Below are 27,225 nucleotides of genomic sequence, written 5' to 3'. Positions count from 1 at the left end.
TGGCTTGGTAGTTTGGTTTGCCCTGTTCCCATCATGCACTGGGACAGGAACAGACTAATTTGCATATAGCCAGGTTCTGAGTTGGGATGGTACAGTGAGCTAAAAAACGGTGTTGGATGTAGCCTGATCTCTTGACTGGGTGAGAGTATTCTGCTTGATTCAGAAACTCTGTCCATCACCACCCCTTGTTGTTAAATATTTGGTCCACCCTAAGCGTGGAAGGGTATACTCAGATGGGAGTCCCTTGCTCATTGCACCATCAGGATTCAAGCAAGCCGGGCCGACGACGGCTGAAATGCCAGGAACCGGTCCCCGGAAGCTTGTTTCCTTCCCAGGGTAAGAATTGGCTTGGTAGTTTGGTTTGCCCTGTTCCCATCATGCACTGGGACAGGAACAGACTAATTTGCATATAGCCAGGTTCTGAGCTGGGATGGTGCAGTGAGCTAAAAAACGGTGTTGGATCTAGCCCTGATCTCTTGACTGGGTGAGAGTATTCTGCTTAATTCAGAAACTCTGTCCATCACCACCCCTTGTTGTTAAATATTTTGTCCACCCTAAGCGTGGAAGGGTATACTCAGATGTGAGTCCCTTGCTCATGGCACCATCAGGATTCAAGCAAGCCGGGCCGACAACGGCTGAAATGCCAGAAACCGGTCCCCGGAAGCTTGTTTCCTTCCCAGTGTAAGAATTGGCTTGGTAGTTTTGTTTGCCCTGTTCCCATCATGCACTGGGACAGGAACAGACTAATTTGCATATAGCCAGGTTCTGAGCTGGGATGGTGCAGTGAGCTAAAAAACGGTGTTGGATCTAGCCCTGATCTCTTGACTGGGTGAGAGTATTCTGCTTAGTTCAGAAACTCTGTCCATCACCACCCCTTGTTGTTAAATATTTTGTCCACCCTAAGCGTGGAAGGGTATACTCAGATGTGAGTCCCTTGCTCATTGAACCATCAGGATTCAAGCAAGCCGGGCCGACGATGGCTGAAATGCCAGAAACCGGTCCCCGGAAGCTTGTTTCCTTCCCAGTGTAAGAATTGGCTTGGTAGTTTGGTTTGCCCTGTTCCCATCATGCACTGGGACAGGAACAGACTAATTTGCATATAGCCAGGTTCTGAGCTGGGATGGTACAGTGAGCTAAAAAACGGTGTTGGATGTAGCCTGATCTCTTGACTGGGTGAGAGTATTCTGCTTAATTCAGAAACTCTGTCCATCACCACCCCTTGTTGTTAAATATTTGGTCCACCCTAAGCGTGGAAGGGTATACTCAGATAGGAGTCCCTTGCTCATTGCACCATCAGGATTCAAGCAAGCCGGGCCGACGACGGCTGAAATGCCAGAAACCGGTCCCCGGAAGCTTGTTTCCTTCCCAGGGTAAGAATTGGCTTGGTAGTTTGGTTTGCCCTGTTCCCATCATGCACTGGGACAGGAACAGACTAATTTGCATATAGCCAGGTTCTGAGCTGGGATGGTGCAGTGAGCTAAAAAACGGTGTTGGATCTAGCCCTGATCTCTTGACTGGGTGAGAGTATTCTGCTTAATTCAGAAACTCTGTCATTCACCACCCCTTGTTGTTAAATATTTTGTCCACCCTAAGCGTGGAAGGGTATACTCAGATGTGAGTCCCTTGCTCATGGCACCATCAGGATTCAAGCAAGCCGGGCCGACAACGGCTGAAATGCCAGAAACCGGTCCCCGGAAGCTTGTTTCCTTCCCAGTGTAAGAATTGGCTTGGTAGTTTGGTTTGCCCTGTTCCCATCATGCACTGGGACAGGAACAGACAAATTTGCATATGGCCAGGTTCTGAGCTGGGATGGTGCAGTGAGCTAAAAAACGGTGTTGGATCTAGCCCTGGTCTCTTGACTGGGTGAGAGTATTCTGCTTAATTCAGAAACTCTGTCCATCACCACCCCTTGTTGTTAAATATGTTGTCCACCCTAAACGTGGAAGGGTATACTCAGATGTGAGTCCCTTGCTCATTGCACCATCAGGATTCAAGCAAGCCGGGCCGACGACGGCTGAAATGCCAGAAACCGGTCCCCGGAAGCTTGTTTCCTTCCCAGTGTAAGAATTGGCTTGGTAGTTTGGTTTGCCCTGTTCCCATCATGCACTGGGACAGGAACAGACTAATTTGCATATAGCCAGGTTCTGAGCTGGGATGGTGCAGTGAGCTAAAAAACGGTGTTGGATCTAGCCCTGATCTCTTGACTGGGTGAGAGTATTCTGCTTAGTTCAGAAACTCTGTCCATCACCACCCCTTGTTGTTAAATATTTTGTCCACCCTAAGCGTGGAAGGGTATACTCACAGCCACACAGTGGAAAGGTGTGGGTCACTGGTTAGAGGTGGCAGACCTGTAAGCAGAGAACGGCCCGGGACCAGGGTTCAATTCCCGACGCGGCAGGGTCGTGGACCAGGGGTCAACGGACTCGATAATTCTCGCCTCAGTGCCTACTCTAACCAGGGAACACACTCGGTAACTCTGGGCATTAAGCTTGCCTCATCTCTACAACGGCCCCCCACAGACGCCGGAGATGCCTGGTTTCACCCTGGAGATACCCAGAAAGGGACCATCTCACAGGGAAAACCAGGACGCGTTCCCCAGCGGTCTACAGCGCCAGGACACTCTGGTAGAGTAACAGTGCGCTTTACAAGTATCCCACATTTACATTTACTCAGATGTGAGTCCCTTGCTCATTGCACCATCAGGATTCAAGCAAGCCGGGCCGACGACGGCTGAAATGCCAGAAACCGGTCCCCGGAAGCTTGTTTCCTTCCCAGTGTAAGAATTGGCTTGGTAGTTTGGTTTGCCCTGTTCCCATCATGCACTGGGACAGGAACAGACTAATTTGCATATAGCCAGGTTCTGAGCTGGGATGGTGCAGTGAGCTAAAAAACGGTGTTGGATCTAGCCCTGATCTCTTGACTGGGTGAGAGTATTCTGCTTAATTCAGAAACTCTGTCCATCACCACCCCTTGTTGTTAAATATTTTGTCCACCCTAAGCGTGGAAGGGTATACTCAGATGTGAGTCCCTTGCTCATTGCACCATCAGGATTCAAGCAAGCCGAGCCGACGACGGCTGAAATGCCAGAAACCGGTCCCCGGAAGCTTGTTTCCTTCCCAGTGTAAGAATTGGCTTGGTAGTTTGGTTTGCCCTGTTCCCATCATGCACTGGGACAGGAACAGACTAATTTGCATATAGCCAGGTTCTCAGCTGGGATGGTGCAGTGAGCTAAAAAACGGTGTTGGATCTAGCCCTGATCTCTTGACTGGGTGAGAGTATTCTGCTTAATTCAGAAACTCTGTCCATCACCACCCCTTGTTGTTAAATATTTTGTCCACCCTAAGCGTGGAAGGGTATACTCAGATGTGAGTCCCTTGCTCATTGCACCATCAGGATTCAAGCAAGCCGGGCCGACGACGGCTGAAATGCCAGAAACCGGTCCCCGGAAGCTTGTTTCCTTCCCAGTGTAAGAATTGGCTTGGTAGTTTGGTTTGCCCTGTTCCCATCATGCACTGGGACAGGAACAGACTAATTTGCATATAGCCAGGTTCTGAGCTGGGATGGTGCAGTGAGCTAAAAAACGGTGTTGGATCTAGCCCTGATCTCTTGACTGGGTGAGAGTATTCTGCTTAATTCAGAAACTCTGTCCATCACCACCCCTTGTTGTTAAATATTTTGTCCACCCTAAGCGTGGAAGGGTATACTCAGATGTGAGTCCCTTGCTCATTGCACCATCAGGATTCAAGCAAGCCGGGCCGACGACGGCTGAAATGCCAGAAACCGGTCCCCGGAAGCTTGTTTCCTTCCCAGTGTAAGAATTGGCTTGGTAGTTTGGTTTGCCCTGTTCCCATCATGCACTGGGACAGGAACAGACTAATTTGCATATAGCCAGGTTCTGAGCTGGGATGGTGCAGTGAGCTAAAAAACGGTGTTGGATCTAGCCCTGATCTCTTGACTGGATGAGAGTATTCTGCTTAATTCAGAAACTCTGTCCATCACCACCCCTTGTTGATAAATATTTTGTCCACCCTAAGCGTGGAAGGGTACACTCAGATGTGAGTCCCTTGCTCATTGCACCATCAGGATTCAAGCAAGCCGGGCCGACGACGGCTGAAATGCCAGAAACCGGTCCCCGGAAGCTTGTTTCCTTCCCAGTGTAAGAATTGGCTTGGTAGTTTGGTTTGCCCTGTTCCCATCATGCACTGTGACAGGAACAGACTAATTTGCATATAGCCAGGTTCTGAGCTGGGATGGTGCAGTGAGCTAAAAAACGGTGTTGGATCTAGCCCTGATCTCTTGACTGGGTGAGAGTATTCTGCTTAATTCAGAAACTCTGTCCATCACCACCCCTTGTTGTTAAATATTTTGTCCACCCTAAGCGTGGAAGGGTATACTCAGATGTGAGTCCCTTGCTCATTGCACCATCAGGATTCAAGCAAGCCGGGCCGACGATGGCTGAAATGCCAGAAACCGGTCCCCGGAAGCTTGTTTCCTTCCCAGTGTAAGAATTGGCTTGGTAGTTTGGTTTGCCCTGTTCCCATCATGCACTGGGACAGGAACAGACTAATTTGCATATAGCCAGGTTCTGAGCTGGGATGGTACAGTGAGCTAAAAAACGGTGTTGGATGTAGCCTGATCTCTTGACTGGGTGAGAGTATTCTGCTTGATTCAGAAACTCTGTCCATCACCACCCCTTGTTGTTAAATATTTGGTCCACCCTAAGCGTGGAAGGGTATACTCAGATGGGAGTCCCTTGCTCATTGCACCATCAGGATTCAAGCAAGCCGGGCCGACGACGGCTGAAATGCCAGGAACCGGTCCCCGGAAGCTTGTTTCCTTCCCAGGGTAAGAATTGGCTTGGTAGTTTGGTTTGCCCTGTTCCCATCATGCACTGGGACAGGAACAGACTAATTTGCATATAGCCAGGTTCTGAGCTGGGATGGTGCAGTGAGCTAAAAAACGGTGTTGGATCTAGCCCTGATCTCTTGACTGGGTGAGAGTATTCTGCTTAATTCAGAAACTCTGTCCATCACCACCCCTTGTTGTTAAATATTTTGTCCACCCTAAGCGTGGAAGGGTATACTCAGATGTGAGTCCCTTGCTCATGGCACCATCAGGATTCAAGCAAGCCGGGCCGACAACGGCTGAAATGCCAGAAACCGGTCCCCGGAAGCTTGTTTCCTTCCCAGTGTAAGAATTGGCTTGGTAGTTTTGTTTGCCCTGTTCCCATCATGCACTGGGACAGGAACAGACTAATTTGCATATAGCCAGGTTCTGAGCTGGGATGGTGCAGTGAGCTAAAAAACGGTGTTGGATCTAGCCCTGATCTCTTGACTGGGTGAGAGTATTCTGCTTAGTTCAGAAACTCTGTCCATCACCACCCCTTGTTGTTAAATATTTTGTCCACCCTAAGCGTGGAAGGGTATACTCAGATGTGAGTCCCTTGCTCATTGAACCATCAGGATTCAAGCAAGCCGGGCCGACGATGGCTGAAATGCCAGAAACCGGTCCCCGGAAGCTTGTTTCCTTCCCAGTGTAAGAATTGGCTTGGTAGTTTGGTTTGCCCTGTTCCCATCATGCACTGGGACAGGAACAGACTAATTTGCATATAGCCAGGTTCTGAGCTGGGATGGTACAGTGAGCTAAAAAACGGTGTTGGATGTAGCCTGATCTCTTGACTGGGTGAGAGTATTCTGCTTAATTCAGAAACTCTGTCCATCACCACCCCTTGTTGTTAAATATTTGGTCCACCCTAAGCGTGGAAGGGTATACTCAGATAGGAGTCCCTTGCTCATTGCACCATCAGGATTCAAGCAAGCCGGGCCGACGACGGCTGAAATGCCAGAAACCGGTCCCCGGAAGCTTGTTTCCTTCCCAGGGTAAGAATTGGCTTGGTAGTTTGGTTTGCCCTGTTCCCATCATGCACTGGGACAGGAACAGACTAATTTGCATATAGCCAGGTTCTGAGCTGGGATGGTGCAGTGAGCTAAAAAACGGTGTTGGATCTAGCCCTGATCTCTTGACTGGGTGAGAGTATTCTGCTTAATTCAGAAACTCTGTCATTCACCACCCCTTGTTGTTAAATATTTTGTCCACCCTAAGCGTGGAAGGGTATACTCAGATGTGAGTCCCTTGCTCATGGCACCATCAGGATTCAAGCAAGCCGGGCCGACAACGGCTGAAATGCCAGAAACCGGTCCCCGGAAGCTTGTTTCCTTCCCAGTGTAAGAATTGGCTTGGTAGTTTGGTTTGCCCTGTTCCCATCATGCACTGGGACAGGAACAGACAAATTTGCATATGGCCAGGTTCTGAGCTGGGATGGTGCAGTGAGCTAAAAAACGGTGTTGGATCTAGCCCTGGTCTCTTGACTGGGTGAGAGTATTCTGCTTAATTCAGAAACTCTGTCCATCACCACCCCTTGTTGTTAAATATGTTGTCCACCCTAAACGTGGAAGGGTATACTCAGATGTGAGTCCCTTGCTCATTGCACCATCAGGATTCAAGCAAGCCGGGCCGACGACGGCTGAAATGCCAGAAACCGGTCCCCGGAAGCTTGTTTCCTTCCCAGTGTAAGAATTGGCTTGGTAGTTTGGTTTGCCCTGTTCCCATCATGCACTGGGACAGGAACAGACTAATTTGCATATAGCCAGGTTCTGAGCTGGGATGGTGCAGTGAGCTAAAAAACGGTGTTGGATCTAGCCCTGATCTCTTGACTGGGTGAGAGTATTCTGCTTAGTTCAGAAACTCTGTCCATCACCACCCCTTGTTGTTAAATATTTTGTCCACCCTAAGCGTGGAAGGGTATACTCACAGCCACACAGTGGAAAGGTGTGGGTCACTGGTTAGAGGTGGCAGACCTGTAAGCAGAGAACGGCCCGGGACCAGGGTTCAATTCCCGACGCGGCAGGGTCGTGGACCAGGGGTCAACGGACTCGATAATTCTCGCCTCAGTGCCTACTCTAACCAGGGAACACACTCGGTAACTCTGGGCATTAAGCTTGCCTCATCTCTACAACGGCCCCCCACAGACGCCGGAGATGCCTGGTTTCACCCTGGAGATACCCAGAAAGGGACCATCTCACAGGGAAAACCAGGACGCGTTCCCCAGCGGTCTACAGCGCCAGGACACTCTGGTAGAGTAACAGTGCGCTTTACAAGTATCCCACATTTACATTTACTCAGATGTGAGTCCCTTGCTCATTGCACCATCAGGATTCAAGCAAGCCGGGCCGACGACGGCTGAAATGCCAGAAACCGGTCCCCGGAAGCTTGTTTCCTTCCCAGTGTAAGAATTGGCTTGGTAGTTTGGTTTGCCCTGTTCCCATCATGCACTGGGACAGGAACAGACTAATTTGCATATAGCCAGGTTCTGAGCTGGGATGGTGCAGTGAGCTAAAAAACGGTGTTGGATCTAGCCCTGATCTCTTGACTGGGTGAGAGTATTCTGCTTAATTCAGAAACTCTGTCCATCACCACCCCTTGTTGTTAAATATTTTGTCCACCCTAAGCGTGGAAGGGTATACTCAGATGTGAGTCCCTTGCTCATTGCACCATCAGGATTCAAGCAAGCCGAGCCGACGACGGCTGAAATGCCAGAAACCGGTCCCCGGAAGCTTGTTTCCTTCCCAGTGTAAGAATTGGCTTGGTAGTTTGGTTTGCCCTGTTCCCATCATGCACTGGGACAGGAACAGACTAATTTGCATATAGCCAGGTTCTCAGCTGGGATGGTGCAGTGAGCTAAAAAACGGTGTTGGATCTAGCCCTGATCTCTTGACTGGGTGAGAGTATTCTGCTTAATTCAGAAACTCTGTCCATCACCACCCCTTGTTGTTAAATATTTTGTCCACCCTAAGCGTGGAAGGGTATACTCAGATGTGAGTCCCTTGCTCATTGCACCATCAGGATTCAAGCAAGCCGGGCCGACGACGGCTGAAATGCCAGAAACCGGTCCCCGGAAGCTTGTTTCCTTCCCAGTGTAAGAATTGGCTTGGTAGTTTGGTTTGCCCTGTTCCCATCATGCACTGGGACAGGAACAGACTAATTTGCATATAGCCAGGTTCTGAGCTGGGATGGTGCAGTGAGCTAAAAAACGGTGTTGGATCTAGCCCTGATCTCTTGACTGGGTGAGAGTATTCTGCTTAATTCAGAAACTCTGTCCATCACCACCCCTTGTTGTTAAATATTTTGTCCACCCTAAGCGTGGAAGGGTATACTCAGATGTGAGTCCCTTGCTCATTGCACCATCAGGATTCAAGCAAGCCGGGCCGACGACGGCTGAAATGCCAGAAACCGGTCCCCGGAAGCTTGTTTCCTTCCCAGTGTAAGAATTGGCTTGGTAGTTTGGTTTGCCCTGTTCCCATCATGCACTGGGACAGGAACAGACTAATTTGCATATAGCCAGGTTCTGAGCTGGGATGGTGCAGTGAGCTAAAAAACGGTGTTGGATCTAGCCCTGATCTCTTGACTGGGTGAGAATATTCTGCTTAATTCAGAAACTCTGTCTATCACCACCCCTTGTTGTTAAATACTCTCCAATTAAAAGCATTACATTTATCTTGAGAAGTGCCGATACCGTACTCTCCCTCTCAAAATAAAAAAGTGCTGGTACTGAGTACCGGACAATACAAGCCCATTTAAAGCACTGCTGATACTGCAATTGGATTGGCCCTATGCTTATCAAAGATCTTGTGTTGGCCATGAATGTTTGCTGTGTCTAGTTAAAAGACTGTGTGTAAACAATAGCAGTTCCTATACCTTAGTTTTGGAGCGGACATGTCTAAGCTACACAACAGGTCGATTGATAATACTTACTCTTTCACTTTATTGCACTGTATGGACAAAAATGCTGTGTGCTACTTCAGGTAAAGTGCATGGACAAAAATGCTGTGTGCTACTTCAGGTACAGTGTCACTCAGTGGGTCACCTATTAGGACTTGAAATGTCACAGTCACACGCTAAAACAATGAAAACGTCACACATAAGAAAACTCAGAATTTTAATATATAAAGCAATTTTTCCTATCGTAAAAGAAGATTTGATATTTAAATTCTCCAGAAGTGACTTGTGTTGCGAGTCACGTATTTGAAAATGCGACAGTGCCCCAAAAGTGTTTCCTCGGTGTCAACTGGGAAATAGCTTTGCGACTGCTTAGGGTGTTTGAAAGTACCCCGCAATAGCCCACTACTTTTTGTCTTGAAAAAGTGCCAAATTGCAGCGAGACTATGAATTTTAATTTAAATGAGTCTCTCTATTGTGTTCTATATACTGTATTGGGCCGAGTTTCTACCCTGCATTTCGCCAATCTCCTAAAGCTGATGCGCATAGTGACTGCTGTACCGTTTCGTCTCTACTGCATAGAGAGAGCTCTGGTCGATCGTAACATTCCACGAACTACAATTCCCAAACTACTCACTATACAGCACGCATGCGCGACAGACTGTAGCAAGATGGCGGATCCTCAGGTGTCTGTCGGTGCTGCTGGCGGTTCAGGAACGGTAAATACTATGCGGTACCTCCTGGTTTGCTAGAACAAGGCGTGTGGGGTAGTGGCGATTCGCAGTCACCGAAGAGGCACTCTAAAAGCCACAATTGTGTCTCTAGTGGTATCTGTTTACTTGATGTGTTCTTGCTCCAGCATAAACCCCGCCCCTTGGTGTTGATTGGCTAGGTTATGCACGCGGAAGTAATGCCTGAGCCTTCGTTGTGTTTTTGTGGGATGTGTCGTTGCTGGTCCTGCTCTGTGTTTTATGCGGTTTAGTATCCTAAATTAATAGTAGTAACACAACTGCGAAAGGACGAGCTTACCGACTGGATAAATATGGACAAGTCTCTATTAATTTTAAAAGCCGGTCCTTGTGAATAAATATCCGGAGTATGATGTTTGGTTTTTGCAGGGCTCATGTCCTAAAACAAAAATGGGGGTGGGGGGAGGGGGACGGGGGGGGGACTCACCCAGTTAGTCAGAATGGGTGTGGCATAACAGAAAGTGACAACACTGCATGTGACACTATTGGAAATGACATCACGGCGCGCGTGGCATCACAGCCCATGACATCACAGGAAGTGACATCAGATATTGAGATCTCACATATGTTTAGCAGGTCTATTCCAAATACATTTTAGCGCATTACAATAATTGATACATTATATTTTGTTTTGGGGTTGTGCCAAGATATTGTCACAACCACACTGCAAAATCAGTGCCTCAATTTATACATTTCTTTTTTTTTTATACCCTGCCACAAAGAAACTGGCAACAAGGAGAACTGTGGCAGTAAATCTGTCCAGTTTTATTGGTTGCAATGTCTGTATTTTAAAATATCTTATGGGGTTAAGGCACCTGCTGCAGAGATCTTTGTATGCCAGCTAAATCTCAGGGAATAATAATAGTAAGATAACTCTGGAGGATAACATTTGCTGGAGAGGTAAGTTTTTTGCCTTGTCCCCAAAACTAGTATAGAGGGTAATATGTCTCCTGCAAAGCTCATTATGTAACAGAGATTATGAATTTTTATTTTATGTAAGTGGATTACTGCTTTTAAGACAATTCTTTTGTTACTTGCAGTTCATAAATTGTAATCCTAATATAGCACAGTGAGGTATGATGGACATGTGGATCCTACATCGTGCAGCCCTTGCTGTCTTATGTAACACATCCTTTATATTGATGTACACACATATGATTCATTTTCAATGTATAATCTGTACGTTTGATGTAAAGCGCTCTGACACCCTTCATTGGGATGAGTAGCGCTAAAGCGATATAAAAGAAATCAAATAAAATAGTGGTAGTTGAATTGTTATTTGTGTAAATACTGGGGCGACCAACACATCTGACATTCTTACAGTGTATCAGCGACGGCTCGTGGAGGGAGTTACGGTGGGGCAGGAGGGCGGGGGGGGGGAGGGGCAGGGCGGAGGTTGCTAAAAACCGGCATATGGATAATTGCAGGTAAGTAAACAATTTAATTAATAAAACGAATTTCGTAGCTCGCACTGCATTGCATTTTGCGATGCAAGGCGCACTACGAAATTCGTTTTATTAATTAAATTGTTTACTTACCTGCAATTATCCATATGCCGGTTTTTAGCAACCTCCGCCCTGCCCCTCCCCCTCCCCACCCTCCTGCCCCACCGTAACTCCCTCCACGAGCCGTCGCTGCAGTGTATGCATATCTCTTATATACAGGGACTTAAAAAATTTCTCTCTTAAATACCTGTGAAGTGATGAGTTTCCCCTCTATTTCACCTGGGTGTGAGGCTCCAGATAGATCCCGACCGGAATACTCCAATAAAAAGAGGCATAATGGCCTCACAACTCTTTTGTTATGGGAAAGTTCGAATCTGATAAGCCCTTTTCCTGCCCACACATTGCGGCTCAGAATAAAAGCAGACAATGTGCAGGCGCTGCTGAAAGTGTCCCGGTACCAGAAAATGATACTGGGACGAGTTCAGCATATTTCTTTGAATTCCAGGAGAAGTAGGTAAGGGACGTGGCACTCTGCTGAAAAGTGGCCAGCTTTGCAGCAGGGTAGACAGCGTCTATCCTCTGAAAATAGTGGGTAGATGGCGTCTACCCACGACTCAAGACTTGGGTTTAGGATTGAGAGGTGTATGTTGACCGGGTATAAATCAACGGTCGTAGTACATTAAACGATGCTGCATGCAATGGAGGCGGGGTCAAAGATGTGGCTATAAAATCAAGATGTTCTGTAATTTGTATTTTTTTTGTCTTTCACCTTCAGGTAGCTACATATAAAATAAAGCGCAGCTTGAATGAAAAAGAAATGTACAAAAATTAATCAGGGAGAAATGCATTATAGTACATTATGAAACCTCTTCTAGTTAATGCACTGCAGAAGTATGTGTGTAATCAGAGAGCCGGGGGTCTAAAGGCCAATATTATGGCGGGCTAACTATAACTCCTTAACAGTGAGTGGCTACCCAAGTAACAAAAAAAGCCCAAGAATCAAAACTAGCAAAAGGAAGAGACTGTGATAAGTGGTAGGATCTAAGCCCATATAAGTGGATTGCCATCAACGTATCATCACGATCAATCTTCTCATTTGGTGCAGTGCAGTGCAAAACATAAAAATGTGGTGAGTTAAAATAGGATGATGAAGCCGAAAATAGGAAACAATTTATTGAGATACAGACTACTCCCCTAATTAAAAGCTGAACAGTGCAAGGGGCAGTTTAAACAAATAACAGCAGAAAAAGGCCAACATGTTTTAGCCAATCGGGCAAATAATCCCTAGGTTTTCTTCAGGGCCTCTGCTCTCAAACTTTGCTACTGCATAAACAGAAACAAAAGTGTTCCTCACAAGTGAGAATGCAAAGGGTGAACAAAGTAAATGAAAGAAAATTCATATGACAAGTCATGAAAGTAACAATAATAAAGGTTGGCATAAATACAACCTGCTATGTACTAATCCTCCGCATCAAGGCATGCATATGCCATTTACGAGAGATACAATATAATAAAGTTAACAAATTAACCTAAAACATAATCTTCCTTGATAAGTTCCTGTTTTGATATAAGAACTTAGTTCAGCTGGGTGAGCATATCAGTGAACTAAGTTCTATATGGGGAGCAACAAGAGGTTACGCAGGTGTTGGGTGATGTGTTCGTGTCAAGGATGAGTGGCTGCGGTGTTCTGTATGGTCTGGAGTTTGTGGAGCAGAGACTTGTTGATCCCGGCGTAAAGGACGTTTCCGTTGTCCAGTCTGCTGGTTATGAATACGTGGGCGATGATCTTCCTTGATTCGGGGGGATCCATTTGAAGATCTTTCGGAGGAAGCGGAGGGTGTTGAAGAAGCTGGAGGCGGCGGCGTTGACCTGTCGGGTCATGGAGAGGAAGGAGTCTAGTACGAGGACAAGGTTTTGGGGGCGTGGTCTGTGGGGGTGGGAGGGCTGCCAAGGGCTGTGGGCCACCAGGTTTTGTCCCATGCAGAGGGGGAGGGTCCGAGGACGAAGACCTCTGTCTTCTCCGAGTTGAGCTTCGACCACCTGCTGCTCATCCAGGATGCAACACCCTTCATTCCTTCCTGGAAGTTGAGTCTCGTGGTGACTGGGTCCTTTGTGAGGGAGTCCATGCTGTCTGATGATGGCAGCAAGGGGGGCCATGTAGATGTTGAAGAGCGTAGGACTGAGCGACGATCCTTGGGGTACTCCGCAGTTGATTTCCGTGGGTTCGGAGAGGAAGAATGGCAGTCTGATTTTTCGGGTTCTGCCGGTGAGGAAGGAGCGGATCCAGTCGAGGGCGGTTCCCTGAATGCCGGCGTCGTGGAGTCTGGCGGTGAGTGTGCGGTCGTAGACGGAGTCGAACGCTGCAAAGAGTTTGAGCAGGATCAGAGCCACGGTGTGTGGGCTGGAAACATGGTGATGTTCTCCTGGTACATAGTGATAACACAGTCTTAGCTCAAGAAGCCTGCCAAGCTTAGATTGGAGCCAACCAAATTCCGTTGTCTGGTCACTCATCTTGTGTTCTCATTTCTGTGTGGTACGATTAGGTGCGTTGTAGTGCCACAGCTTTAAAGGACATTCAAACAAAACAAAATCTGAATGGCTGTTTAAAGCTTATGCATATGAACAGGGAAAGAAAACAAAATATCTTCAGACTAGATGATGATTAAACTAAAGAAATTGGGGCAGCCCAGAATAGGGCTGTTTGTGGGACAGTTGATATTTTTGAGGATGTGTAGTATTGCAAAGTTAGTCAAGTAGTAAAGGTTATTTTGGAGAGCACAGTGGCCAGGTTGGGGATACTGTCTGTTTCCCATAGACCGCAGCTAAAGGCTAAGTGGGATTAAATCTGTGATACAATGTTTGAACTTCTCTTTCATTACATATTTTTTTCTTCAGAGATCAGGGGGGAAACACTCATCGACCCCTTCAGATAACTATTACCAGGCCCGAAGGCGCACACTACAAGTGGTGGTGAGCTCATTGCTGACCGAGGCCGGTTTTGAGAGTGCCGAAAAAGCAGCTGTGGAAACCATGACAGAAATGTTACAGAGTTGTGAGTAATATCTGTGTTAAGATTGTTATGAAAATGTATGTCAATACTAATATTCAGTGTCAAAGTTAATGAATGGGCAGTGCCTCATTTTGAGAAAGTAGTTCTTTGAGACAGTACAAATTAATGAAATACCCATATTTTGTGGAGAGACCGCTGACTTAATTTCAGAACATATTAAACATTTGCAGAAAATCTTCATAATAGCAGCTCATTAATAACCATTAAAGCCCAGAATAGTTAGATTTTTTTTAACAATATATTTTATTGCGTTTACATGGTATATACCCGGCCACAGCCTGAAGGATACATTTTGAAAATATGTGTCAATGTATACATCCAATCGCAACTTCTTGATAACTTGCATATACAACATCAAAAACATTGTGCAGGTTGTCTCGAATCCCATAAATCTATAATTGACTAATTGGATACCCATGCCAGAGGCTTTACATGGTAGTTTTAGTTGTACAGTGACCAAAATTGTTAGGGGAGCACAGACAATCATGGGTCTGGAGTGAGGAGGATGATAACTCTGTGCCCCGGTAATCCGCCCAACATAGCCACATTTTCGTGTGCTTTTGGGGGCAACCACGAGCTTGGAAACACAGCGATTTCGGCATTCCTGCATTGAACAATGGCCTTTTTTCCACCTGCCCATCATCGGGGGGATACATTTTTCCATTGCTTGGCGATATCCCGTTTAGGTATAGTAATGGCTAAAAATAACAGGTGTTGCTTGTACCGGTTCCCACCTATACCATCAGTACTATATATTAACAGTAGTTTTGGCTCAAGTAAGAGATCCCAGGACAGCACCTCGCTCAGGCATGCCACAATCGTCCGCCAAAATGGTTGCAGTGCCGTACAGCCCCAAACAGTATGCATAAAGGTCCCATCCTCCACCCCACATATCAAGCATAATGTGGATGTGAATGGCTCCAATCCTCCAAAGTCAGAATCTGGTATAGTGTATGCGGTGTATATATTTGAATTTTTTGAGATGGTAGCGCAATCGGACTGCCGCACCTCGAGGGCTTGCCAAGACTTCAGTCCAATCATCATTGGTTATGTCAGGGATGTCCTCTAGCAATGCCTTTCTGATGTTGGTGCGTCGTCAGTGTTTGATAGATCTGACGGGTTTTATGGGCACCCAAGTCACCCATCAATAGCCGCCCTTCCAAAGGGTGATATTTAGGCTAATTATCAATCAGTCGCAGTAGGGGAGTAAGAGCATGCCAGAGTTGGAGATATTTATAGAATTGAGTCTTATTTAATTGAAACTTTGTCTGGAGCTGTTGGAAGGATAAGTGTACCATGCCCCAGTGGGGTCGTCTGAGTCTGGCAGCCATTCCATCCCATCTGCTTGACCATAGCCCTCCAAAGTCGAATCACTGTGCTGCAGGCTGGGGGTCAGAAATCTAGATTCTGCGCACTATACAGGAGTTATAGGTCGGGAGCACCTTCCATTGCCCTGTGGTTCAGTGCAAACACTGGGTCAGATGGTGAATTGTACCACCACTCATTGACAATTAGCAGGCGGGTGGGGGGTGACATAATAAGCATATACGTCTGCATCTGCAATGCCACTGCAATAATTTGACTGCGAGCATGCACTCAATGCAACCCGTACCGCCCCATCGTGCCAGAGAAATTTGTTATGTATGGCATTAACTTGTACGAACCAATCCCGTGGTATGGCACATGGGAAATTCTGTAGCATATAAAGTATTCTGGGCAGTGAGACAATTTTAAAGATGGCAGAGCGCCTGTATAATGAGAGTGGAAGAGGGGACCAAACTGCAGTGTCATCTTTAAGGCTTGTAAGGAGTGGGTTGATATTATAAGCCCAAGAAGTCTTCGGACAAGGCTACATGAAAATAACTAGAAACTTAAATCCTGTGGTAGCGCGAGATAACTGCGCAGAACATGTTTCACAACCCGGATTCACGCACACCGGAAATAGCACAGACTTGGAGGGGTGTGTGTAAATGTGTAATGTAAATGTATAGGCATTTATATAGCGCACTACTTACCCGTAGGGTCCCAAGGCGCTTCGACCGCTGCGAAACCCTTCCTGGCTTCCCTGAGAGATGGTCCCTTAATGGGTATCTCCAGGGTGAGACCAGGCATCCCCGGCGGTCTGTTGGGGCCGTTAGTGAAGATGAGGCAAGCTAATGCCCAGAGTTGCCGAGTGTGATCGCTGATCAGAGTGGGCACCGAGGCGAGAGAATTATCGAGTCCGCTGACCCTGGTCCAGAAACCTGCCGCGCCGGGAATCGAACCCTGGTCCCGGGCCGTCCTCTGCTCTCGGGTCTGCCGCCTCTAACCAGTGAGCCACACTACTAGTATTGAGCCGGTGAATCTGGCCAAACACGCATGAAAAAGAGGACGTCATCCGCGTACAGCGCGAAGCGATCAGATCGAGACAGAGACCATTCTAAGCCTCTGAGCACCGGGTTGCTACGCACCCACGCTGCCAAAGGTTCCACAGCAAGGGCGAATAATAATAATTGGGACATCGGACACGGCATATAGGGAATGGGGCAGAGCGATGTCCTGCAATCCTGATTGAGGCGGTTAGCCCTATATAAAGTAGGCGTACATATGCTAAGAAGTGCGGACCGAAGTTGATGGCGTCAACGAGTTGGAAGAGATACGCCAGCTGAGGGAATCGAACACCTTGTTGATATCTGCTAGAAGAAGAGCTGCGGGCCATCCGAGTTCCGGGGCTCTCGCCATTGCATTATGCACCTGTCTGATGTTATGACGCGTAGAGCGGTTTGGCATAAACCCGGACTGGTCCGAGTGGATCAAGTCCTGCGCACAGGATCTGAGGCTGTCGGCGAGAACTTTGCCCAAAGTTTGGGCTCGTAGTTAATAAGAGAGATGGAACGGTACAACGCGGGATCTTCAGGCGGGCTACCTGGCTTCAAAAAGAGGACAATCTCTGCGTGTCGCAAGTCTTTGGGGAGTTGGGATTGGTCAATAGCTTCATGTAAGAATATGTTGGAAGTAGTGTGGCTCACTGGTTAGAGGCGGCAGACCCGAGAGCAGAGGACGGCCCGGGACCAGGGTTCGATTCCCGACGCGGCAGGTTTCTGGACCAGGGTCAGCGGACTCGATAATTCTCTCGCCTCGGTGCCCACTCTGATCAGCGATCACACTCGGCAACTCTGGGCATTAGCTTGCCTCATCTTCACTAACGGCCCCACCAGACCGCCGGGGATGCCTGGTCTCACCCTGGAGATACCCATTAAGGGACCATCTCTCAGGGAAGCCAGGAAGGGTTTCGCAGCGGTCGAAGCGCGGAGGTACCCCTTCGGGAGTGATTCCTGCGCTATATAAGCACACAATTAATTGGATATGGCCCTTTTTGCAGGGGTATCCCCACACTTTTTGCTTCTTCCTCCCTTGTTTTTCCTGACCTATAGGCTATAGGACTCTGGGCACTTTACCACTGCTGATCAGTGCTAAAGTGCATATGCTTTCTGTATAAATTGTTATTGTGATTGGTTATCCATGATTGGAATATTTGTGTTACCAGGGAGTCCCTAGTAAGTGCACTGAGTGTGCCAGGGCTGGTGATTCAAATGCTACTAGTGGGCCTGCAGCACTGATTGTACCACCTACATGAGTAGCTCTAAAATGGTGCCTCAGGCCTGCCACCGCAGTGCCTGTGTGCAGTTGCTAACTGCCATGCTGACCTGACCTGACCCGTGTCCACACTGGCCAGGCCTAACCCTTCCCTTTCTGTACACATTGGACACCCCTGTGGAAGGCCCTAGGTACCCTCATTGGGAAGGATGCAGTGTATGTGAAAGGTAGAGCATGTACTATTGTGGGTGACATGCTCTGGTAGTGAATTACAGCCATTTTCGTTTTTCACTATTGAAAGGCTATCTTGCCATTATGTGGAATCTTGTGTATAATGTTTACCTGCCTATCTTCCCATGGGAGCAAGATGGAAAGTTAAAGTCTGGTATCCCTGAACTCAGAACTCAATAACACATCTTTTAGGAAGGATATTTTTAAATCCTGTGTTTGAATACAGCACTTTTAGAACACAGCTGTTTTCTTGCCTGACCTTTCTGTGTGCCTTGGTCTGTTTGTGAATTGACAATCTGGTTTGTGAGTGACAGGGGCTGGGTTGGCTCCCAGAGGCTGAGTGAGTCATTCCTGGGCTGAATAGCTCCATCTGCATCTTGAGTGGTGGGAGGGGATAGCACCTGGGCCTAAATAGGGCTGTGCCCGCCTTCCACAATGCTGGCTCCATCTCCTGCTGAGCGGCCGCCAACCCTGCCCCTCTCTCTCAAAGGAAAGAAGTCAAGGAAAGAAAGTGCTCCAGGACTGGCCAGAACTGGTTCTGACTAAGCCAAGGCCTCTCTGCCCTCAGAGAACAAAGAGAAAAGTGGTATAACAAGCATTTGCAATGCAATAGGTCTCACATTTACGCAAGTTTGAGCTATTGACATCGCAAATGACAGTGCCTTTTATTTTTGTTTTTGTTTTTAAAACATAAATAAAAGGCATTGTCATTTACAGTGGCAATAGCTGAAACGCATGTAAATGCGTTACCTGTTGCATTGCAAATGCTTGTTGGTAAGGTCATTGTACCCGAGGGCACTGAAAAATTTGCAGGTGCTCAGAAAACTTAAAAGATTCAAGAGCGGTGCGCCAAATCTCCATTGGTAGGTGTGGAAAGAAAGTAACTGACATTAGTGCGAGGGGTGGTGCTTAAATGCAGCTCCTCTCCATCATAAGGCGCCAACGTGGAGCTCGTGGACGTCAGCCTACAACGCATGGGAGTACGGCTACGAAAAACCTCCACATCCAGTCTTTTACCAGAGGGATACTCACTATGATCTCAAAATATATATATTTTTTAATTGAAAATAAATTTGACATATACAAACAGTTTGTCACAATTCTTGACTGCTTAGACCAAAATATAATGTCTGGCTTGTGGTGGAGCACGAGAGAGAAATAACAGAGAGAGAGGGGAGGGGGGGGGGGGGTTATCGTTCCAGGTGGGCATCCAGGGCCGCCCACATGTCCCTTCTGGCCGTGTGATTCGCCGGGTGGTGGTTGGCGGTAATGTTGTCGGCCCCTCGTAGAAATGTTACCCAGTTGAACCAACGTTTGAACGTGGCTTTACTCATGTTTTCCCAGTTACCAAGAATTGTTTTGGTGGCTGCGGTTAGCAAGATGTCAGCTAGTTCGCGGTTCTCTTTGGAGTCGAGCTCTATGGCCAGGAAGGCCATGGTTATGCCTGGTAGGCCGCGTTGTATGTGGCAGCCTGTAAGCGTATCTATGAGTTCGTAAACTTTGCACCAGAAAACCTTGACCTTGGGGCATTTGTATAGGACGTGAGCAAGGTCCCCCCTTGCTTTGTGGCAGTTCCAGCAGGTGCCGCTCTCGCTGGCTCCTACTGTTTTTAGCTTGGCTGGGGCGGGATACTCACTATGAACTCCGCCAAGGCTTTTGCTCAGTTTTAAGAAAACATTGACTTTTTATTGACCCAAGCCTGAAGTAAATGATGACAGGTGTATAATATTATGTTGTGCTTCGGTTATAAAGTGCACTAAATTTGCACAGTGTTGATGCTATGCCGTAATGCATTAAAGCAGTGTAAGCGTGATTAAATGCAAGCATATTGGATTCCACACATACTCTTTGGAGCTTTAGGTCAACCTCCGTCAGCCATTGGATTCTTTGGTTCAGAAACTATTAGCATTCGCTTCAGACATTACCAGTCACATCATGGATCACCTAACACAAATATTTTAGTCTCACCTTCTTTGTATTGGCTGTTTATGTATATTTGGTGTTCTGCCTCCTTTGAGACACAGAAAGGACTATTTTACATCTGAAAGATACATACTGTCATCACACATGTATTTCTTTATTTCATCTATCAACTTTTGAGGCTGGGCGTGTTATCGCAGCTCTCCAATAATATATTGCTACCAGTTCTTTAAAATATGCATGGAATAGTTCAAGTTAAAGTTCATGGATTTATATAGCGCACTACTCACCCAGAGGGTCTCAAGGCGCTTGGGGAAGGGAGGGATCAATTTTTGTCGAATAGCCAGGTTTTAAGTTCTTTTCTGAAGGAGATGTGATTTTGGGTGAGGCTGAGGTGGGTGGGGAGTGAGTTCCAGGTCTTGGCCACCAGGAAGGAGAAGGATCTGCCACCCATGGTGGATTTTCGGATGCACGGGACTGCGGCGAGGGCTTGATTGGACGATCTGAGTTGGCGGGTGGGTGTGTAGAAGGACAGTCGAGAGTTGAGGCATTCGGGTCCTAGTTTGTAGAGGGCCTTGTGTGCGTGGGTGAGAAGACGGAATGTAATTCTCTTGTTGACCGGAAGCCAGTGGAGGTTTTTTAGGTGTCCGGTGATGTGATCTTGGCGAGGGATGTCCAGTATGAGTCTCGCTGATGCGTTTTGGATGCGTTGGAGTTTTTTCTGTAATTTTGCTGTGATTCCGGCGTATAGTGTGTTACCATAATCCAGTCGACTCGTGACCAGTGCGTTGGTGACAGTCTTTCTTGTTTCGAGGGGGATCCAGCGGAAGATCTTTTTGAGAATACGAAGTACGTTGAAGCAGGAGGATGAGACTGCGTTGACTTGTCTGGACATCGAGAGAGAGGAGTCTAGGATGAAGCCCAGGTTGCGAGCGTGGTCTGTGGGTGTGGGTGCTGTGCCCAGGGCGGAAGGCCACCAAGAGTCGTCCCAGGCAGAGGGAGAAGATCCTAGGATGAGCACCTCCGTTTTGTCTGAGTTGAGTTTTAGGCGGCTATGTTTCATCCATTCGGCTACGTCTTTCATGCCTTCGTGAAGATTGGTTTTGGCGGTGTTAGGGTCTTTGGTGAGGGAAAGGATTAACTGGGTGTCGCCGGCCTAAGAGATGATGTTAAGGTTGTGTTGACGTGCGATGGAGGCGAGTGGACTCATGTAAACTTTGAAGAGGGTGGGACTAAGTGATGATCCTTGTGGTACTCCACAGATGACTTCCGTGGCCTCTGAGTTGAATGGGGGAAGTCGGACTCTTTGAGTTCTCCCAGCGAGGAATGAGATGATCCAGTCCAAGGCTTTTCCTTGTATACCGATGTTGTTGAGGCGTTGTATAAGGGTGCTGTGGCAGACTGTGTCAAAAGCGGCGGAGAGGTCGAGTAGAATGAGGGCCACTGTTTCTCCGTTGTCCAGTAGTGTTCGGATGTCGTCTGTCGCTGCAATGAGGGCGGTTTCGGTGCTGTGTTTGGCTCAAAATCCGGACTGAGAGGGATCGAGGGACTTGTTGGATTCAAGGAAGGCGGCGAGCTGGCTGTTGACAGCTTTCTCAATGACTTTGGCAGAGAGGGGGAGGAGGGATATGGGTCGGTAGTTTTTAAGTTCAGAGGGGTCTGCTGTGGGTTTCTTCAAGAGGGCGCTGAGTTCAGCGTGTTTCCAGCTTTCTGGGAAGGTGGCAGAGTTGAACGAGCAGTTGATGACATCACGGAGATGCGGTGCGATGATGGAGTCAGCTTTGTTGAAGATGTGGTGGGGGCAGGGGTCGGATGGCGAGCCAGAGTGGATTGAGGCGGATGGTGTCTTCGGTGGTGATTGGGTTCCAGGCGCTGAGGTTGTTAGTTGGTGCTGTATGGGGGGTGGGGAGGGTTGTTCGCAGGGAGTGTTCTTGAAGCTGTTGTGAATGTCGGCAATTTTGTTGTAGAAGAAGGAGGATAACTCATCGCAGAGGTCTTGGGAGGGAGTGATGTCGTTAGATGCTGCGGCGGGGTTGGTGAATTCTTTAACGATGTTGAAAAGTTCCTTGCTGTTGTGGGCGTTGTTGTCGAGACGATCCTTGAATGCTGATTTCTTGGTGGATCGAATCAGTTGGTGATGATTGCGTGTGGCTGCCTTGATGGTGGCCATGTTTACGGTGGTTGGGTGTTTTCTCCAGGTTTTCTCTAGGGTGCGGTAAAGCTTCTTGGATTTTTTAAGGTCATCATTGAACCAGGGAGCCTTTTTGCTGCCTGAATTGATCTGGTTCTTTTTCAGGGGTGCTAATTCGTCAGCGCTGTGGGTGATCCATTGCTTGAGTTTGGTGGCCGCTTGGTTTGGGTCCAATGAGGGGGTGGGAGGGTTTTGGTTGAGTGATGTGAGGAGTTGGTTGGAGGTGATTTTGTTCCAGTTTCTCCGAGGAATAAGTTGTGGGCGGTTGTGGGTCAAGGTGGTTTTGTAGCTGAAGTGAACACAGCTGTGGTCCGTCCAGTGGAGAGCTGTGGTACGGTCAAAGGAAATGTGCTTGCTGGAGGTGAAGATAGGGTCGAGCGTGTGTCCGGCTACATGGGTGGGGGTGTCAACAAGTTGTTTGAGTCCGAGATTGGCCAGGTTGTCTAGAAGGGAGTTGGTGTTACTGTCGTGTTTGTTTTCAAGGTGGAAGTTGAAGTCTCCTAATAGAATGTAGTTCTCGGAGGCGAGGGCATGTGGGCTGACGAAGTCAGTGATGTCATCGCTGAATTGAGTGCGGGTTCCTGGAGGCCTGTAGATGAGTGTGCCTCTAAATGTGGTCCTAGGGTCGGTGTGGATCTCGAAGTGGAGATGTTCGGCGGTTGCAAAATTATCGTCGAGGCTGGTCGTGATTTTGATGGAGTTCCTGTGGATGATGGCGATGCCTCCTCCTGTTTGGTTGGTGCGTTCTTTTCGGATGATCTTGTAGGCGTCCGGTATGCCGCCGGCTTTGGATAAATCCAGAAGTGTATTAATCTCCCTTCCTCATGCTGTTGGCTGTTTAGTGTATCCTGTTACCTTCCACGAGGTGCTTGCACTGCAACCAGGTAACGTGAGTTCAAATCCTGGCTTAAACACTTGACCAGATTGTGTGACCCTTTGTAAAACACTTTACTGTGCCTTATTGAGCATCAAATCTGAAATCCCCTTAAACATATCCAGTTAATGATACGTGCTATAGAACAACCTCACTGCCTTATGGTTTAATAGACAAAGACGTGGCTCTGCATACGACACGTCATACTTAGAGAGCACATGACAAACTGACATATCCTGGTTTCCTCGTGGCGGTATTGTCATGAGAATGCAGGGGGGGGGCTTAATTATTACAAACGTATAAAATATTACACTTAACTGATGGCAATGCATTGACACAAACGTTGAAGAATTAGCCAATTTTAATCTGAAATAGTCTTCACCATATTTTACGTGACGTTTGCTGCATTATTTGCATGACTAACATGTTGATGTAACGACTAATGCTTTGCCTCCTAGAAGAAACTCAGACCCCCTACTCTTCTCGTCCGATGAACTCTTCCACCTGTAAAAAGTTGCGCTTATTTACTCTATTTAACGCAGGTATCGTTACAGTTGGCAAAATAAACCACACACTACAAACTACACATCTAAACACTACTAGCATTAAATGTCCCAGAACACAAAGCTGCATTCGACTTCAGCCGCAAATATTGAAGTGCGAGTGTTATTATTGTCAGGTGAGTTCAGAAATAATCACGCTGTTTGCAGTCACGATACAAGCAGGGCCGTGTCCGCTGTCTGTCATACGAGCAACTTAATATTCACACTTCACATCATAGAGAGATCCATAATGCACTGAGAAAAGATGCGACACGCCCGGACTCACTGCACGGAGAGCTGGTACACCTGATCCTCGCAAAATGACATATTTTGTAAACATTGGAGGAATGTGGCGTAATGGCCAGAGCTGCTGACCTTGGCACTAGGGAGCCAGGTTCAAGCCTTATGAGCTCAACATTGTGTGTTTCTTGTCAAATCCCTTAGTCTTCCCCGTGCCGACAAAAAACGAATGAGTCCTTGTGTAAGGTAACGAACTGGTGCTTATGTAAAGCGCTCCAATACCTTCCGGTAGAGCTCGCGCTATAGAAAACTGCAAAAAAAAGCAAAGTTTCAATGGACGATTGCTTATTCCCGCCGGACCAGCCACACATCCGACTTCTCTCTTACATCAGGACACTGATCGCGAACTATGGCTGGCTGCCCTATCTCTCTTTCAACTGTCTCCGCCCATCAACAATGCCCTTTCCAATCCCTTTAAAGAGAACCATAGCAGAGGGGAGTTCTGAGACGCAAGAATGCACACAAAGCACTACTCACACCGAGGCTGGCTGGCCGGATCTGGGCGCAGACCCCTGGATTGCAATGACTGGGCGCCATCCCCAAAATCCGCATGGTTCGGTAAATACGTATACATTTCCCATGTTCAATTTCGGCAAGCGAAAACAAAACTGAAACCTACGAGCCGCCCGACGTGAGCTGTCTATGGTAGAAGCTCACGCACGCGACCCAATGCCAAGGCGCCTGGCAGAGTCGGATTCCGACCCGCACGACCCTATCCCAAGGCGCGCGTCGGAATCCGACTCTGCCATAGACAATGCTGCGCGCGTGGCCAGCTCTTGTCTCCCCTCGTTGTCGTCTGAGCCGACAGCTATAGTTCTGTCAGCTAGAGCGCGTTTTCGCGCGCTTTTCGCAGCGAGACCTAAAAAGGGCTATCCAGACTACAGAAAATTCAAGAAGGAACCTCTGCCAAGGAGAAAGCTGGAAGACTGAAGAGGAAGGACTGTACTGCTGTGTGTTTGTGGGCCTACCTGCAGTTGCTTTGCTGCCAAGGAGAGGGGAAGGACTTTGCTGTTGATGTGTCCCCTTGTTTGAAGAGATCTCCAAGGGCCTGAGGAGAGCTGGCCTCCTGTTACGAAGTCCCAAGAACAAAAGGACTTCACCCCTAGCTCCGCCCTGAACTCTGCTGAGTGAGTTCTGCCCTTCCTAGAGTGCTTGATACAATTGTGGGGCCTCTGGAAGTTGTTGCCTGCTGTTTGGGGAGCTGAACAAGAAGAAAAGAAGATCTGCCATTTTCACGCAATGCTCGATTGTGGAGCGCATCGTCGCCAGTGCGAGAGAATTCCCGTTGCCGCGAAGATCGTCGCAGCGCCTGTTGCCGCTGCAAGAACCAACGCATCGCCCGCTTGCGGAGCTCATCGCCCCGGTGCGGGAAGATTCCTGTTGCTGCGAGTATCGCCACAGAGCCTGTCGTCGCTGGGTGAGATCGCCGCACCGCCTGCTTGCGGACCGCATCACGTCGCTGCGAACATCGTCTCGGAGCCAACGCATCGAGGGGCCGCGAGAGGAGAAGGTCAACGCTGCGCCACGTCGCTGCACCGGAGATCGTCGCATCAAGCCTGTGCGAGACGCTTCCTACCGAACCTGCGTACCGGAATCCATACAAGGTATCGCATCCCTCCCCATACAGACCGGATTCGTCGCAACACGCCTGCTGCGTGTAGCGGGGCTGTCGCATCGCCTCCCAAGGGTCTCATGGAAGATGCATCGCTTGTTTATCAACGCTGCAGCTTCCACTTGGAACTTTTGTCGCATCTACAGGTACTTTGGGCTAAACATGACGCAACTGTGGATTATTTTGACGCAAACCCTTGAACTCTTTAAAATTATATTATTGAACTGTGTATGTTGGATTTTTGTTGTTCTGGTTTGTGTAGGTTAGATTAAAGATACTTTTCTAAACAGGTGTGGAGGCCATTAGTGGTGTTTTCACTGTGTTACTGTGAGTGGTACAATAACTTTACACATTGCCTTTGATAAGCCTGTCTGCTTGTGCCAAGCTACGAAGGCGGTGAACAGGCGTTATCTAAAGAGTGTATCCCCCTAACCCTAAATATAAGCAAGGGTCCTTAATTTGACATTGGTACCTACCTCTTCCAACTAGAGACCCCCAGATCTAACAGAATAGCTATATTTTAATTGTATATCAATCACAAATTTATCCCATTCAATAATAAGTCCGGTTTCGCCTTTAACAAGAGAAACCCCCAGTTGTTTCCAAGTTTAAATTCCAAAATTATGACTCCAAACATGTTTTTCAAAACCTTCCCTCAGTCCATTTCAAATGGTCATGCCTTCACACACATCTTACTGAATTTGAGTGACCAGCTCTCCTACAGTGATCCAATCCCCTTAGCAATCTTTCCACCCTTGTTGGTTTTTGAATACCTCAAAAGTTTGCTATAGAATTCTGAGCCACTGTCTAACCTAGAAACAGCAACAAACATGCTTGATGACTAAACACATCAGAGTACCTCAGTCTTTACATTTTAGTGTTTACGCTTTTTTTCCATTGTAAGATAACAAGCAGCATAAAGTCTCCCCCTGCGGTGTATTGCCCTTTGACGTTTCCATTAATAGCCAATCCAATTTAACCATTGGTGTATTCACCAATGTAGGAGTAGTATATACATTAATAAGTGGCCATCTTTGTCCACTCGTGTAATTTGCAGCCGTTACATAGAATCCCAGTGGGCCTATGGTTTTCCTCTCTCCTTCATAAACTTCCTCTGTTTATCACAAGTCCACGTGTCATTGTAACCTCTTTTCCCTAAAAATTCCTGATACTTCCCAGTTCTTCTCAACCCACATTTCCCAGCAGTGGACATCAATCAACCACCTTCTGTTACAAGATGCGCCCATCCCCTGCAGCTCCCCAAAACGTGATCCTCTTTTTCCCCTTTGTCCCTCTTTCTATCTTAATTTATGTAATGCCTCAAGGGTTCCCTCCCGTTGCTTGACCCTCTCAGGAAGGAGAAGACTAACTATCTTTATGAAAAATCTCTGTCTTATCGTAGCTCATTTCTTTTTTCCCCCCAGAGCCAAGCACCGTAAGAACGACCTACCCAGCACCTTTCATGTCTTTCTCTTCTTTTGCAAAACCATAGACCTCTCCCCTTCCTTTTGTTCCACTTGAACTGACCGCATCTTACCCTTGATAATAGCAAGCCCCACATCTCTTCCTCTCCTTTCATCTCGGAGCTCGGTGCTACTGTTTCCCTCTGCTCCTTGTGTGTTCAGTTATTCAGCCCAGAGCTTCTTTGTATAGTGCTTTCATCATATTTTCAACATTCACAGGCTTTCCCTCTGTCACATTTGCACTTGCACTTCGGCGCAGAGCGGTATATTGATTGGTACAATGGCTGGGAGGTACCTTTTTATGAATGTTTGACTACTAAGTACCCCGCCCTCTCTGTGACCTTGAGGATGGTAGCACCCTGACTAAAGGTAAAGAAGAACAAGAGTTCCAACTACAGGCAGGTAATTATGATAGGACTTAATAAGGACTCTACTGTACCACTATCCAATGATTTCCAATTGGAACCTAATGTAGGT

At 47.5% G+C, this 27,225-nt stretch overlaps 1 protein-coding gene across 1 annotated transcript in view; it reads left to right on the top strand.

The window, feature by feature from the left end:
* Nucleotides 1–9,425: 9,425 nt before the first annotated feature.
* The window catches only part of TAF8 (TATA-box binding protein associated factor 8), a 75,696-nt gene continuing 57,896 nt past the window's right edge, over nucleotides 9,426–27,225 (top strand). Inside the window, exons 1-2 of the mRNA XM_086923520.1 lie at nucleotides 9,426–9,494; nucleotides 13,865–14,021. Of these exons, the coding sequence (XP_086779646.1) occupies nucleotides 9,447–9,494; nucleotides 13,865–14,021 (205 nt within the window). The 5' untranslated portion in view covers nucleotides 9,426–9,446. The remainder of the gene's footprint in view (nucleotides 9,495–13,864; nucleotides 14,022–27,225) is intronic.

Source organism: Lissotriton vulgaris, chromosome 5 (genome assembly GCF_964263255.1).
Source record: "Lissotriton vulgaris chromosome 5, aLisVul1.2, whole genome shotgun sequence".
Taxonomy (NCBI): domain Eukaryota; kingdom Metazoa; phylum Chordata; class Amphibia; order Caudata; family Salamandridae; genus Lissotriton; species Lissotriton vulgaris.
The sequence above is the reverse complement of the archived record's forward strand: the minus strand, read 5'-3'. Positions and strand labels throughout refer to the sequence as shown.